At 41.9% G+C, this 14658-nt stretch overlaps 1 protein-coding gene across 1 annotated transcript; it reads right to left on the bottom strand.

Annotated features, from left to right (window-relative positions):
• Nucleotides 1-1850: 1850 nt before the first annotated feature.
• Nucleotides 1851-14602, bottom strand: msmo1 (methylsterol monooxygenase 1). Its single transcript, XM_061912731.1, has 6 exons — nt 14456-14602; nt 11562-11825; nt 11328-11476; nt 9662-9788; nt 9432-9586; nt 1851-2333 (listed from the first exon to the last, which is right to left on the bottom strand). Exons 1-6 carry the CDS (start codon nt 14525-14527, stop codon nt 2156-2158), a joined length of 945 nt encoding a protein of 314 aa, XP_061768715.1. The 5' UTR covers nt 14528-14602; the 3' UTR covers nt 1851-2155.
• Nucleotides 14603-14658: the final 56 nt, after the last annotated feature.

The raw sequence follows: 14658 nt of genomic DNA, 5'->3' as shown, positions 1-14658 counted from the left end.
ATCGGACCGGACCCCCTCCACAAGGGAGGGGGGGACATAGGAGAAAGAAAAGAAGCGGCAGATCAACTGGTCTAAAAAGGAGGTCTATTTAAAGGCTAGAGTATACAGATGAGTTTTAAGGTGAGACTTAAATGCTTCTACTGAGGTAGCATCTCGAACTGTTACCGGGAGGGCATTCCAGAGTACTGGAGCCCGAACGGAAAACGCTCTATAGCCCGCAGACTTTTTTTGGGCTCTAGGAATCACTAATAAGCCGGAGTCCTTTGAACGCAGATTTCTTGCCGGGACACATGGTACAATACAATCGGCAAGATAGGCTGGAGCTAGACCGTGTAGTATTTTATACGTAATTAGTAAAACCTTAAAGTCACATCTTAAGTGCACAGGAAGCCAGTGCAGGTGAGCCAGTACAGGCGTAATGTGATCAAACTTTCTTGTTCTTGTCAAAAGTCTAGCAGCCGCATTTTGTACCAACTGTAATCTTTTAATGCTAGACATGGGGAGACCCGAAAATAATACGTTACAGTAATCGAGACGAGACGTAACAAACGCATGGATAATGATCTCGGCGTCTTTAGTGGACAAAATGGAGCGAATTTTAGTGATATTACGGAGATGAAAGAAGGCCGTTTTAGTAACGCTTTTAATGTGTGACTCAAAGGAGAGAGTTGGGTCGAAGATAATACCCAGATTTTTTACCGAGTCACCTTGTTTTATTATTTGGTTGTCAAATGTTAAAGTTGTATTATTAAATAGAGGTCGGTGTCTAGCAGGACCGATAATCAGCATTTCCATTTTTTTAGTCTTCTGTTCTAACCCGTTTGGAAGTATATTTTTGCTGTGAATTCAGGTCTGTACTGGTCTCATCATTATACACTGTGAATACAGGCAGATGATCGGTTATGTCACAGACCATTACTCCACTGATGTTTGAAGACTGCATATTATTTGTGAAGATGTTATTGATGAGGGTTGCACTGTGCGATGCTATTCTAGTCGGTCTTGTAATGGTTGGGTATAAACTCATACTGTGCATCCTGTTAATATAGTTTTCTGTTGCTACGTGGTTATTTGGATTCATGAGATCAATATTATAATCCCCACAAATAAATATTGTTTTATTAACTATTTCTGAGAAAGTTTTTTCAGCCCACTCAGTAAATAGTTCCACATTTGAACCTGGTGACCTGTATATACAGCTAACTATGACATTTTTCTTCCTTTCATTAATGATTTCTATTGATAAGCATTCAACTGTATCATTCACTGATACAGTCATGTCTTCTAATATTTTGTATTCATATTTCTTGTGAACGTACATAGTGACTCCTCCACCCATTTTATTTGTTCTGTTAACATAGTTTAAATTATAATCCTTTATCTCAAAATCGGTTGATTGGCAACACTAAATTGGGTGTGTGAATGTGAGTGTGATTGTTGTCTGTCTATTTGTGTTGGCCCTGCGATGAGATGGCAACTTGTCCAGGATTGTACCCCGCCTTTCGCCCGAATGCAGATGAGATAGGCTCCAGCACCCGCCGTGACCCCGAAAAGGACAACTAGTAGGTACACATGTACAATCTGAGAGTTGCATTTAATATTCTGCCTGGACAAAGATAATAATGCTCATTTTTGACTGACAAAATTGATGCTGAACACGTTTTAGTTGGATTCCCATAAATGGGCATATGACTTCCTGTCCGGTAGCTGCTGCTGCTTGCTGACTTGACACAGCGGTGTGTGCCGATGCAGCTGCAGGGGTGTGTCCTCAGTGCAGCAGTGGGGATATGGAGCACAACCTACCAGTATGTACCTACAATAAATCACAGCAGCATTACAACACAAAGAAATTAAATATATATATTTTTTATTATTTGGACATGAAAACACAACATATCTCAGGGTTTCTTGTGGGGATATAAAAAGATTGTTGATCGCTATAAAGACGCACAATTAATTAAAAGGTAGTTTTAAAGTGCTGGGTCAGTAGAGCTTTTTTCCTCATTTAAAAACCAAACAAAGTGGAAAAACGAAGTTGATGGTTTTATTTTAGTCAGCAGCTGCCCACAGAAGACCACAATACCTCGGCTGCAGAAAAACCTTTTAAATACAGATTTATAAGAAGCACATTCTTGTTGTTGACAACATGTTTCCTTTACTGCTCCTTTTTGGACAGATACTTGTTGTACTGGTTGTCAGTTTTCAGCAGCTTGTCCCACCACGTGAAGGTAGAGGCGTAGTTGCCCACAAAGTTCATGTGGTGGAAGTCGTGGAAGCGGGTGCCGGCGTAGAACGGGATCAGGTGGAGTGGGTTGATAGGGATGTCGTAGCCGCTGCGGGTGGAAAAGTGGAACAAGTAAAATATTTGAAGCTAGCTTTTTTGTGTGCCTTGTAGTGTTGTCCCGATACTGATATTTTGGTACCTGTACCAAAATAATTTCTATACTTTTCTAAAAAAAAGGGAGCCACAAAAAATTGCATTATTGGCTTTTTTTAACAAATAGTCTTAAGGTACATTAAACATATGTTTCATATTGCAAGTTTGTCCTTGAATAAAATTGTGAACATACAAGACAACTTGTCTTTTATTAGTAAGTAAACAAACAACGGCTCCTAATTAGTCTGCTGACATATGCAGTAACATATTGTATCATTTATCATTCTATTATTTTGTCAAAAATTATTAAGGACAAGTGGTAGAAAATGAATTATTAATCTACTTGTTGATTTACAGTTAATAGCTGCTTACTTTCTCTTTTAACATGTTCTATCTACACTTCTGCTAAAATGTAATAATCACTTATTATTCTGTTGTTTGATACTTTACATTAGTTTTGGATGATACCACAAATTTGGGTATCAATCCGATACCAAGTCATTACAGGATCATACATTGATCATCTTCGAAGTCGTCATGAATCCAAAGACATATTTCCTGAAAGATTATGTTGTGATGCCAAAAATATCGACCTAATTATAGTAGTATAGACTAGATACACTCCTGTACTTGGTGTCATTACAGTGGATGTCAGGTGCAGATCCACCAATTGCATTTGTTTACATTTTGATGCCGGTGAGCTACGGTGTGTAGTGAAGCATGTTTACCTATTCCTCGTCCTGCAGGGATGATACTTGTAAGAAACTTACTTTATTTGTCGCCATGGAGGCGAGGATTAGTGATTTAGAAGTAGCTGGACTTTAGCTGCTGGCTATCTAACCATGTCTTAAAGCACCTCTTCCTGACGGTGTTTCACTGTTATAACTTAACCTTTATAGTTAGTTTTTAAGCCAAAATGTGTCCGTTCTCCCTTTTCTGTCTACACACTGTGTCTACTTATAAGTACTCTGTGATTATGCGCTATCGAACATACTCCTCTGCTCATAAAACCAGCAATGTCACAACGTGACGATGACGAGGGTGCGGGGGACTGGTAATTTTTAGAGGAGGTATAGTACCAAATATGATTAATTAGTTTGCGGTACTATACTAATACAAATATACCGTAAAACCCTAGTACCTTGTGTTATTCAATAAGAGAGTCGCTGGACACAGTATTAGGTACACTTGGGTAGCTCCTGCTGTGGTTGGACTGATAAAATGGTTTGGATAAATGATAAAACATTTGATTTATTTTTGTGTTGCGATTTTCAACAAGCACAATGGCAATATTACATTTGGAAGAGTAGCTCCCCATCATAAAAAAGACCAGGCTGATATATTAAAAACCTATAAACAGAATGTTATGTACGCATAAACCTACGTGGAAAAATAAATCTTCCTAGTGGAATTGATATTTGATAGTGAGACACTGTCATAGATGGCAACAATCACAAATTAAATATTGTTTTTGATAATAAAATCTTTTTTACAGCAAGATTTAAAAACAAGAGGATTATAACTTGGACTTGGAGAAGACATTCGACCGTGTCCCTCGGGAAGTCCTGTGGGGAGTGCCCAGAGAGTATGGGGTATCGGACTGTCTTATTGTTGCGGTCCGCTCCCTTTACGATCAGTGTCAGAGCTTGGTCCGCATTGCCGGCAGTAAGTCGAACACATTTCCAGTGAGGGTTGGACTCCGCCAAGGCTGTCCTTTGCCACCGATTCTGTTCATAACTTTTATGGACAGAATTTCTAAGCGCAGTCAAGGCGTTGAGGGGTTCCGGTTTGGTGACCGCAGGATTAGGTCACTGCTTTTTGCAGATGATGTGGTCCTGATGGCTTCATCTGGCCGGGATCTTCAGCTCTCACTGGATCGGTTCGCAGCCGAGTGTGAAGCGACCGGAATGAGAATCAGCACCTCCAAGTCCGAGTCCATGGTTCTCGCCCGGAAAAGGGTGGAATGCCATCTCCGGGTTGGGGAGGACACCCTGTCCCAAGTGGAGGAGTTCAAGTACCTAGGAGTCTTGTTCACGAGTGGGGGAAGAGTGGATCGTGAGATCGACAGGCGGATCGGTGCGGCGTCTTCAGTAATGCGGACGTTGTACCGATCCGTTGTGGTGAAGAAGGAGCTGAGTCGGAAGGCAAAGCTCTCAATTTACCGGTCGATCTACGTTCCCATCCTCACCTATGGTCATGAGCTTTGGGTCATGACCGAAAGGATAAGATCACGGGTACAAGCGGCCGAAATGAGTTTCCTCCGCCGTGTGGCGGGGCTCTCCCTTAGAGATAGGGTGAGAAGCTCTGCCATCCGGGAGGAACTCAAAGTAAAGCCGCTGCTCCTTCACATCGAGAGGAGCCAGATGAGGTGGTTCGGGCATCTGGTCAGGATGCCACCCGAACGCCTCCCTGGGGAGGTGTTTAGGGCACGTCCAACCGGTAGGAGGCCACGGGGAAGACCAAGGACACGTTGGGAAGACTATGTCTCCCGGCTGGCCTGGGAACGCCTCGGGATCCCCCGGGAAGAGCTAGACGAAGTGGCTGGGGAGAGGGAAGTCTGGTTTTCCCTGCTTAGGCTGTTGCCCCCGCGACCCGACCTCGGATAAGCGGAAGAAGATGGATGGATGGATGGATTATAACTGCTGTCCAGTTGTTACAGCTTTCTCATTTGCAAGTTGTAAGTCCAAGACATTAGATGGCAGCATTTTATGGTGTATTTTTTGTTCTGCCCTACAAAAGTGTTAATACTGACAGGATGGTACTTACTACACACAAGCTGTTTGATTATAACATGCATCTTTGTTTTATTTTCAATGATTTCGTCGAAATCCCCATGTAAAATAGCTAATGCTAATCAGTAGTAGCAAAGCCAATGTATATTAGCATCAAGATAGCGCATTTTTGGAAAAGTTGAACCTTACTTTCTTTACATTGGAGCGTCCTTAAGTCAATTTATTTGTCCATCCATTTTTTACCGCTTATTCCCTTGTGGGGTCCCGGGGGGCGCTGGCGCCTATCTCAGCTACAATCGGGCGGAAGGCGGGGTACACCCTGGACAAGTCGCCACCTCATCACAGGGCCAACACAGATAGACAGACAACATTCGCAATCACATTCACACACTAGGGCCAATTTAGTGTTGCCAATCAACCTATCCCCAGGTGCATGTCTTTGGAAGTGGGAGGAAGCCGGAGTACCCGGAGGGAACCCACGCATTCATGGGGAGAACATGCAAACTCCACACAGAAAGATCCCGAGCCTGGATTTGAACCCAGGACTGCAGGAACTTCGTATTGTGAGGCAGACGCACTAACCCCTCTGCCACCGTGAAGCCCTCAATTTATTTGTTGGCATTAAAATTGCAACGATAACTATAGGTAGTGTGGATGAGTCTGCTCTCAGTACAGTTGGAGTGATTGCTAAGTGCCAAAGTGCCAAAAGCTGGCTGAGTCGGCAACCGGCGTGACGTCAGGCACAACCCATGGATACCGTAACATGGCACGGTAAGACAGTCGGGATTCGGTCAGTGCCAAAAAATGACCCGGATTCGGTCCTTAGCCCTCTGGAGAAATCCCAGCTAATCAATAAGAAAATACAGAAAATAGCAAAAATAAATCTAATATATTACATTTCTATTATACTGATGTATCATTTTTAAAGGGGAACATTATCACCAGACCTATGTAAGAGTCAATATATACCTTGATGTTGCAGAAAAAAGACCATATATTTTTTTAACTGATTTCAGAACTCTAAATGGGTGAATTTTGGCGAATTAAACGCCTTTCTGTTTATCGCTCTCTGAGCGACGACGTCAGAACGTGACGTCACCTAGGTAGTCAATGCCATTTTTCCCTACCACATCACACGCAGTCAAGTCAAATCAGCTCTGTTACTTTCCGTTTTTTCGACTGTTTTCCGGTACCTTGGAGACATTATGCCTCGTCGGTGTGTTGTCGGAGGGTGTAACAACACGATCAGGGAGGTTTTCAAGTTGATTTACGTGGAGTGTGCATCGATTAGCACGGCATGCTAATCAATGCTAACATGCTATTTACCGGCAAGCTACGACAGAGATGGCAAGAATGTCTGGATATCCTGCGACACGCAAAGCAGATGCATTCCCAACGATAAAGTCAACAAAATCACAAAGGTGAGTTTTGTTGATATTGTTGACTTATGTGCTAATCAGACATATTTGGTCGCGGCATGACTGCCTGGTAATCGATACTAACATGCTATTTAGCCTAGCTGTATGTACATTTGTAGTTGTATTTGCATCCAGCGTTTCCTTCCACCCACATTTAATGTGAAACAAACACTTACCAATAGACGGATTTAAGTTGCTCCAGTGTCAATGCGAAAGTCCTGATCGTTTCGCACATTTTACCGGCGATGCTAACGCAGACATCGCCGAATAGCGTCAATAGCTATTCGCTCAATAGCTTCAGTTTCTTCTTCAATTTCGTTTTCCCTATCTGCCTCCATACTCCGACCATCTGTTTCAATACATGCGTAATCTGTTGAATCGCTTAAACCGCTGAAATCCGAGTCTGAATCTGAGCTAATGTCGCTATATCTCGCTGTGGTATCCGCCATTGTTTGTTTGTATTGGCAGCACTGTATGACATCATAGGAAAATAGACAGTGGCTTCGAGAGAGCGAAAATAAGGCACTTTAAAGCTTTTTTTTAGGGATATTCTGGGACGGGTAAAATTTTGAAAAAAACTTCAAAAAATAAAATAAGCCACTGGGAACTGATTTTTATTGTTTTTAACCCTTTTGAAATTGTGATAATGTTCCCCTTTAAGAATGCAATAGTATTTTTATATAAATCAAATAAATTACATGTATTTAATTTTATAAAAATTAAGTAACTGATATTTTATTATAATATATAATTGAAATATGTGATATTTATTAATTTGTCATGCATATATAGATATTTTTATTGAAATGTTAATTGCAAAGGGTTTGATTGGGTGCCTTATTTAAAGGAACAATAAAGTTTGTTCTCTGCCGCTCCCTTGTGGTCAACACTAAATATTACAGTCTATTCCTTCTGACTATGAGTGTAGGTGAGTTGCAATCACGTCACCTAGAGGCACATCCTGGCACTTCTGGGTTTCAGGCAGTAGTTGAGGGTCCCATTAGGCTACTGCTTATTCACCTGCACCAGTGCAGATTTGGTCTTATTTGTAAAGGTTTAGAGGCAAATGTATAAGCCAATCATTAAAAAAAATACTTAAAATGGGATTTAAAAAAAAAAAAAAAAATTTATGATTTAAACCATTTATTATTACCAGGATGTTACTGCTCGACACAACTTAATTTGACACTCACAGTATTTGGAGAAGAAAAAAATCGAGGCACATAATGAGGGTTCTACAAATTAAACAATAATCCGTAAAAGACAAAATTGGACTTATTTGTGCATCACTTAGTACCATATTTGATTGACATAACGATTGCCGTGCTGCTGTCATTGTGACGCTAATGAGAAGAAGGATACGTTTGTTTGAAGTTGAATTCCTTAAATAGATATTAGTCTCATCTCAAATTCATGTCTGCAGTTATTTTTATAGTGTGAAGTTCGTATTTCGTCTCATTATTTGGCTAAAAATGTCCCTGTTGCTCAGCAATGTTTGCTAGCGATATCAATATATAGTTTATTTAAACTAGATTTATTCATCTAGTTTATTAATACTATGAAGGATGTTTTCTTCTTGCTGACAAACATCACCAAAGACGCTATAAAGTGGTCATCCGTGTCGAATAAAGCACTTGGCTTTCCTGCACAAAAACACGACTTTTAGTTTCTGCTATAAAAAAAAGACAATAAAAATACAGTGGATTGGACAAACAATCACAATATTTATTAATCGGACTTAACATAAAGTTAGTTTATTTGCATATTTAGGTATAACAACCACAAAAGAACACAAATTAATGCAATCCCTTTCTTTACGTTCAGTTGTGCTATCAAACACTACTGATATAATAGAGAATACATTTGATTGCATCACAGACCGTTTTTAATTAAATCAAATGTTCATTTTACAAAGTGATCACTGCAGACACCAGCATGGTCCGACTGTCATATTTGCCAACCCCCTTGAGACCTCCGAATCCGGGAGATATGGAGGGCGGGGGGGTTTAAAAGTGGAGAGGCAGGGTTGAGGTTGGTGGGGTTTGGTGGTAGCGGGGGTGTATATTGTAGCGTCCCGGAAGAGTTAGTGCTCCAAGGGGTTCTGGGTATTTGTTCTGTTGTGTTTATGTTGTGTTACGGTTCGGATGTTCTCCCGAAATGTGTTAGTCATTCTTGTTTGGTGTGGGTTCACAGTGTGGCGCATATTAGTAACAGTGTTAAAGTTGTTTGTACGGCCACCCTTAGTGTGACCTGTATGGCTGTTGATCAAGTATGCCTTGCATTCACTTAAGTGTGTCTGTAAAAGCCGCATGTATTATGTGATTGGGCCGACATGCTGTATATACGGAGGAAAAGCGGAAGTGACGACAGGTTGTAGAGGACGCTAAAGGCAGTGCCTTTGAGGCACACCCCCAATATTGTTGTCCGGGTGGAAATCAGGATATATTCGGGGGAACGGTTGCCCTGGGAGATTTTCGGGAGGGGCACTGAAATTTGGGATTCTCCCAGAAATATCGGGAGGGTTGGCAAGAATGCCGATTGTATTCCACAAAATGAAAACAGTGATAATTTTAGGAGCCATTTCCTACGACGCATTTTCCCTGACTTTATTACCTTTATGAACCATTTCTTTCCAGAAGCACTTTCCTGTCTCCCGTTTTTAACGACTGGAACACCCAAAAACCGAACAGCAATCCAGCATTTTCTGCTCAAACTCTACACTCACTCTCACATTAATACTAAGCTCAAGCTGCTTGACGATCGTGTCAATTAAACTGTGAAAAACAAAAATTACGTCATCTGCAACCCCCCTTTATATAGTTTGTAAACCCATCCGCCCATTTTCCCTTAATCATAATATTTTTCCCTCTTTTCTTTTACCTAAATGAACATTTGTGCGCCTACCTGTGCACATCAATGGTCTCCAGCAGGCGGAAGGCCACCCAGGCCCACAGGAAGAAGACGTGGTTGCAGAAGATCATGATGCCGATGAAGAAACCGGCCCCGAGGATGAGCGTCTCGGCAGGATGGGCGTATTCCGCCTGCATGCCGAATGGCGACTGGTGGACATAGAGGGCATCATCAGTGACTTCCTCGTACAATCCCGTGTCCGTGGCGTGTTTGCTTCAACTCACGGTGAACTCGTGGTGAACTTTGTGGATGTACTTGTAGATCCTGCGGTGGTGGAGCAGCCGGTGGAGGAAGTAATGCCACGCGTCTTCCACCACGGCGCAGCCAAAACACTGGGTCAGGATGTACGGCCTGGACACCACAGAACATTAAAAATAGCACCTTGATGTCCATTCACATTATCTAATCATTTGTTCGTCTATTCACGTAAACAAATGCTCATATCAATATCTATAAAGTAACACATTATTTAACCATGTTTGTCCATTCACGCACATGCATAATGTTAACACCAATGTCCTTTCAGATACACAGATAATGTAAGCAGCCGTTGGTCCATTCACATACATACATCGTGGACACATATGTCCACTCATACGTCCACTCACAATACATGCATTATGTAACTATCTATTTGTAGGCATCACATGTACCCGCTATGGAAAAGTTTATCTGCCGAATCGCGTACCCATTCACAAATGTCCATTCACATGTCCATTTGTGCATTCACATACACGCATTATGTGATTGTCTCTTGTCATTCACATACATGCATAATGTATACTGTAATGCAACCATATGTTTGTCACATACACTTCTGACAGTCCATTCACATGCACATATAGATGTAAATTATTGTCCGTCTATTCACATACCTACATTAATGTAATCATTTATCTGCACATTCACTGACTCACATAACTGTAAATATACTGTATAATGAAAGTGTCAGAAAAATTGTATGTAAATTATCAAAAAAAACTTTCCATTCTCTGAGTTCCCAGTGAACAGACAAGAGGCTGTCTTTGTTGCTACAAGCCAAAGGTTTGGAAAATTGCGCTGTGTACGATGAGAGGAGACAGGAGGGGTAATCTATTTTGATCCAGGACCTGCCCAAGCTCGATCCAGGACCAGTCCAAGCCCGAGGCATATTTTTCTTTTGTGCTAATGTCACCAAAAACAATATCTGTTTACATACCCCCCATCCCTTTAGAAACAGCTGTTGCTATATAACCAGGGAAAGTACAAATAAAAAGAGGTTGCGTACAATCTTTCCGAAGAGCGTGCTGAGACACTGTACAAGGGTACGGTGTCCGGGCGTCTCTCCTCAAATTGAGCCAAATTGAATTCTGTCTCTGTTTATTTCCTTGCTTCTTGACTCGTTTAATAGATGTCATCGGTGTTTGAACCTGACAGAAAGGTAAGCGTAAGCGTCTTTTTGTCCACACACACAAAATGAGGACAAATGTCCATTATTACATTCTCCTACCATATAAATGTGATTTTTTTGTCCGTCAATTCACATGTCCCTTCATTCACGCACAACCAATGTAAATAGCTGTTTTTTATAGCGCTTTTCTCTAGTGACTCAAAGCACTTTTACATCGTAAAACCCTTTATCTAAGTTACGTCTAAACCAGTGTGGGTGGCACTGGGAGCAGGTGGGTAAAGTGTCTTGCCCAAGGACACAACGACAGTGACTAGGATGGCGGAAGCAGGAATCGAACCTGCAACCCTCAAGTTGCTGGCACAGCCACTGTATCAACCGAGCTATGCCGCCCCATATAATGTTACCAGTTGTGTCCAGAACACAATGCAAACACCCGTCTGTCCATTCACATCACGTACACACATAAGGTAACCAGTTGTCTGTCCATTGGTGACACTGACCAGCGTGGCATGGAGTCCCAGTCGTAAGGGATGTTGAAGAATTCGGTGAAGTAGTATGTGCCGCAGATGAGAGGCAGCTGGATGCAGAAATGGTTGAAGAGCAACATCTTGAAACATGTCCACTGTTTCTCCCACGTCTCTGGTTTGTCCTGCACATACCAACAAATTAGGAACCTTGCACAGGAGAGAAAACCTACATAAAGTGCAAGAGAACGCAGTATGATCTGCAAACACCTGCTGGATCTTGTACTTCTGCATGAAAGGCATGAACTGGAAGAGGAAACCGGGAAGGCAAAAGAGGAAGTAAATGAACTCGTGCACGATAAGGGAGCCCCAGGTGGCTATCTGGAACTTGGTGTAGTTGTCCAGCATGTAGCCCCAGGCGTGTTTCAACGACGGCTGTAAGGGGTTCTCCGGCAGGAAGTTGTCCACGTACTCTGCTGCCAGGTAGGCCGAGCTTAAGATGTCTGCCGTGCTGTTCACCTCCATGATGGATGACTGCAATGTAGAAAAAAAAAATGCGGCTGTCGTCCAACACTTTTGAACACGTTTGCGCGACAATGTCTGATGTAGAATACACAATACAACTCAAATAAGATATCTTGCAAGACATGCACAGTGCTAACATTGTTATCGCACTGTTTACTTGCTAGGATAAGTTCATTCACTGAACACTCTGGACAAAGATTAGCTAAAAGTTTATTGTATAATAACTCAAAGTTAACTTTGTTAAATTTCTACATTTGTCTTGTGTCTTATACCTAAAAATGCACAACAAGTTTTGAGCATAATACAAGTACCTTTTCGTTTAATGGTGTAACTAATTACTATTTACATTACTAACCTACTATAACACAATTAAAAGGCCTACTGAAACCCACTACTACCGACCACGCAATCTGATAGTTTATATATCAATGATGAAATATTAACATTGCAACACATGCCAATACGGCCGCTTTAGTTTACTAAATTGCAATTTTTAATTTCCCGCGTAGTATCCTGTTGAAAACGTCGCAGAATGATGACCGTGCGCGTGACGTCACCGGTGGTAGCGGACGTGATCTGTCAGCACCGATCACGGCTAAAAGTAGTCTGTTTTTACCGCATAATTACACAGTATTCTGGACAACTGTGTTGCTGAATCTTTTACAATTTGTTCAATTAATAATGGAGACTACAAAGAAGAAAGATTTTGGTGGAAAGCGGTGTATTGCAGCCGGCTGTAGCAACACAAACACAGCCGGTGTTTCTTTGTTTGTTGTGAAGCTTTGATATGAAACAGAGCTGTCAAACAAACATGTTTCTCTACCACATGTCAACCGGCAGGTTTCTATGAGAAAAAAGAGGCAGCTGTGACTTTCTTGGCTCCTCCGTGGCTTCCCTCAGAGACACTGGCGGTCACCACACCCCTCCGACTTTCAGGTATGACTATATAATCTCACTAAAACACTAGTAACACAATAAGCAGATAAGGGATTTTCCAGAATTTTCCAAGTAAATGTGTCTAATAACATCTAAATCGCTCCCACTGCCCTCGTCTTTTTTTTTTCTTCTAATCCTTCACTCTCACTATCCTCATCCACGAATCTTTTATCCTCGCTCAAATTAATGGGGAAATTGTCGCTTTCTCGGTCCGAATCGCTCTCGCTGCTGGTGGCCATGATTGTAAACAATGTTAGGATCTCTACAAACAGTGACATCACGCGCACATCGTCTGCTACTTCCGGTACAGCCAAGGCTTTTTTATTAGCGACCAAAAGTTGTGAACTTTATCGTCGATGTTCTGTACTAAATCCTTTCAGCAAAAATATGGCAATATCGGGAAATAATCAAGTATGACACATAGAATGGACCTGCTATCCCCATTTAAAAAAGAAAATCTAATTTCAGTAGGCCTTTGAAGTGTTTACAAAGTACAAAGAAGAAGATCCATAATAAACATTCTGAATGTATTCATCCATCCATTCTTTCATTCTCAAAATAATTGTACTTATCTCATCGTATGAAATATAACTCACTTCAACAATTATTATTTGTGGATCGTGAGATTGCCAGGCAGATCGGTGCGGCGTCTTCAGTAATGCGGACGTTGTACCGATCCGTTGTGGTGAAGAAGTGCTGAGCCGGAAGGCAAAGCTCTCAATTTACCGCTCGATCTACGTTCCCATCCTCACCTATGGTCATGAGCTTTGGGTTATGACCGAAAGGATAAGATCACGGGTACAAGCAGCCGAAATGAGTTTCCTCCGCCGGGTGGCGGGGCTCTCCCTTAAGGATAGGGTGAGAAGCTCTGCCATCTGAGAGGAGCTCAAAGTAAAGCCGCTGCTCCTCCACATCGAGAGGAGCCAGATGAGGTGGCTCGGGCATCTGGTCAGGATGCCACCAGAACGCCTCCTAAAGGAGGTGTTTAGGGCACGTCCAACCAGTAGGAGGCCACGGGGAAGACCCAGGACACGTTGGGAAGACTATGTCTCCCGGCTGGCCTGGGACGCCTCGGGATCCCCCGGGAAGAGCTAGACGAAGGGGAGAGGGAAGTCTGGGCTTCCCTGCTTAGGCTGCTGCCCCCGTGGCCCGACCTCGGATAAGCAGAAGAAGATGGATGCATGGTATTTACTTTTATTGTGATTACTTTTGGAGTATATTGTGAATAAATTGGGAACAGGAAGTGAACAGAAGTTTTAGCAACTGTTATGTAAAAGAAAAGGGGTAGGATTAAATAAGTTCTGCTTCTTCCTACTCCTTTTCGAACATTTTGAAAAGAGAAACTGGAAATTGTGATGTATCATGTTCGAAATAAACTCAATTGGCAATACACTAAAAAACAGCTTTAAACTATGACAAATATTTTACATTTTCAACAGTTTTAGAGACACAAACACTTTAGCTGCATTATTCAACAAACAAACGGACATTGTCAAACTATTTAATACGCCTGAATGACCATTTTTACACTAATAGTTCTCTTTAGTAACAATTTTGACTAAAACGGGTGTCTTCTATTACAACCCCTGGCTGATATTATTTTACACCTAACGAAACGAATTAAGGACTTAATTCCTCCCATTCGCCTTTGAATAATGTACATTTTTAATCTTTGTATGTTTATTAGCAGTAATGTCACTCACCTTAGCACAAGCTCGGAGCCGTGTAGTACCCAAGAGGTGGCCCTGCGCCTGAAGTACACTTGCAACAGGCATTGTGATTGGCTAGCGGAAGAGAAGACTGACGTCATCGAGAAGAATACCATCTCTGATTGGCCACTGCCATGGAGAGACGATAGTGAGGCGAGGAGTCACCACAGCAACAGCCAATCAGTGGCCAGCATGGC

This window comes from Nerophis ophidion, linkage group LG01 (genome assembly GCF_033978795.1).
Source record: "Nerophis ophidion isolate RoL-2023_Sa linkage group LG01, RoL_Noph_v1.0, whole genome shotgun sequence".
Taxonomy (NCBI): Eukaryota; Metazoa; Chordata; class Actinopteri; order Syngnathiformes; family Syngnathidae; genus Nerophis; species Nerophis ophidion.
Note: the sequence above shows the minus strand (reverse complement) of the source record. Positions and strands in the feature narration are given on the sequence as shown.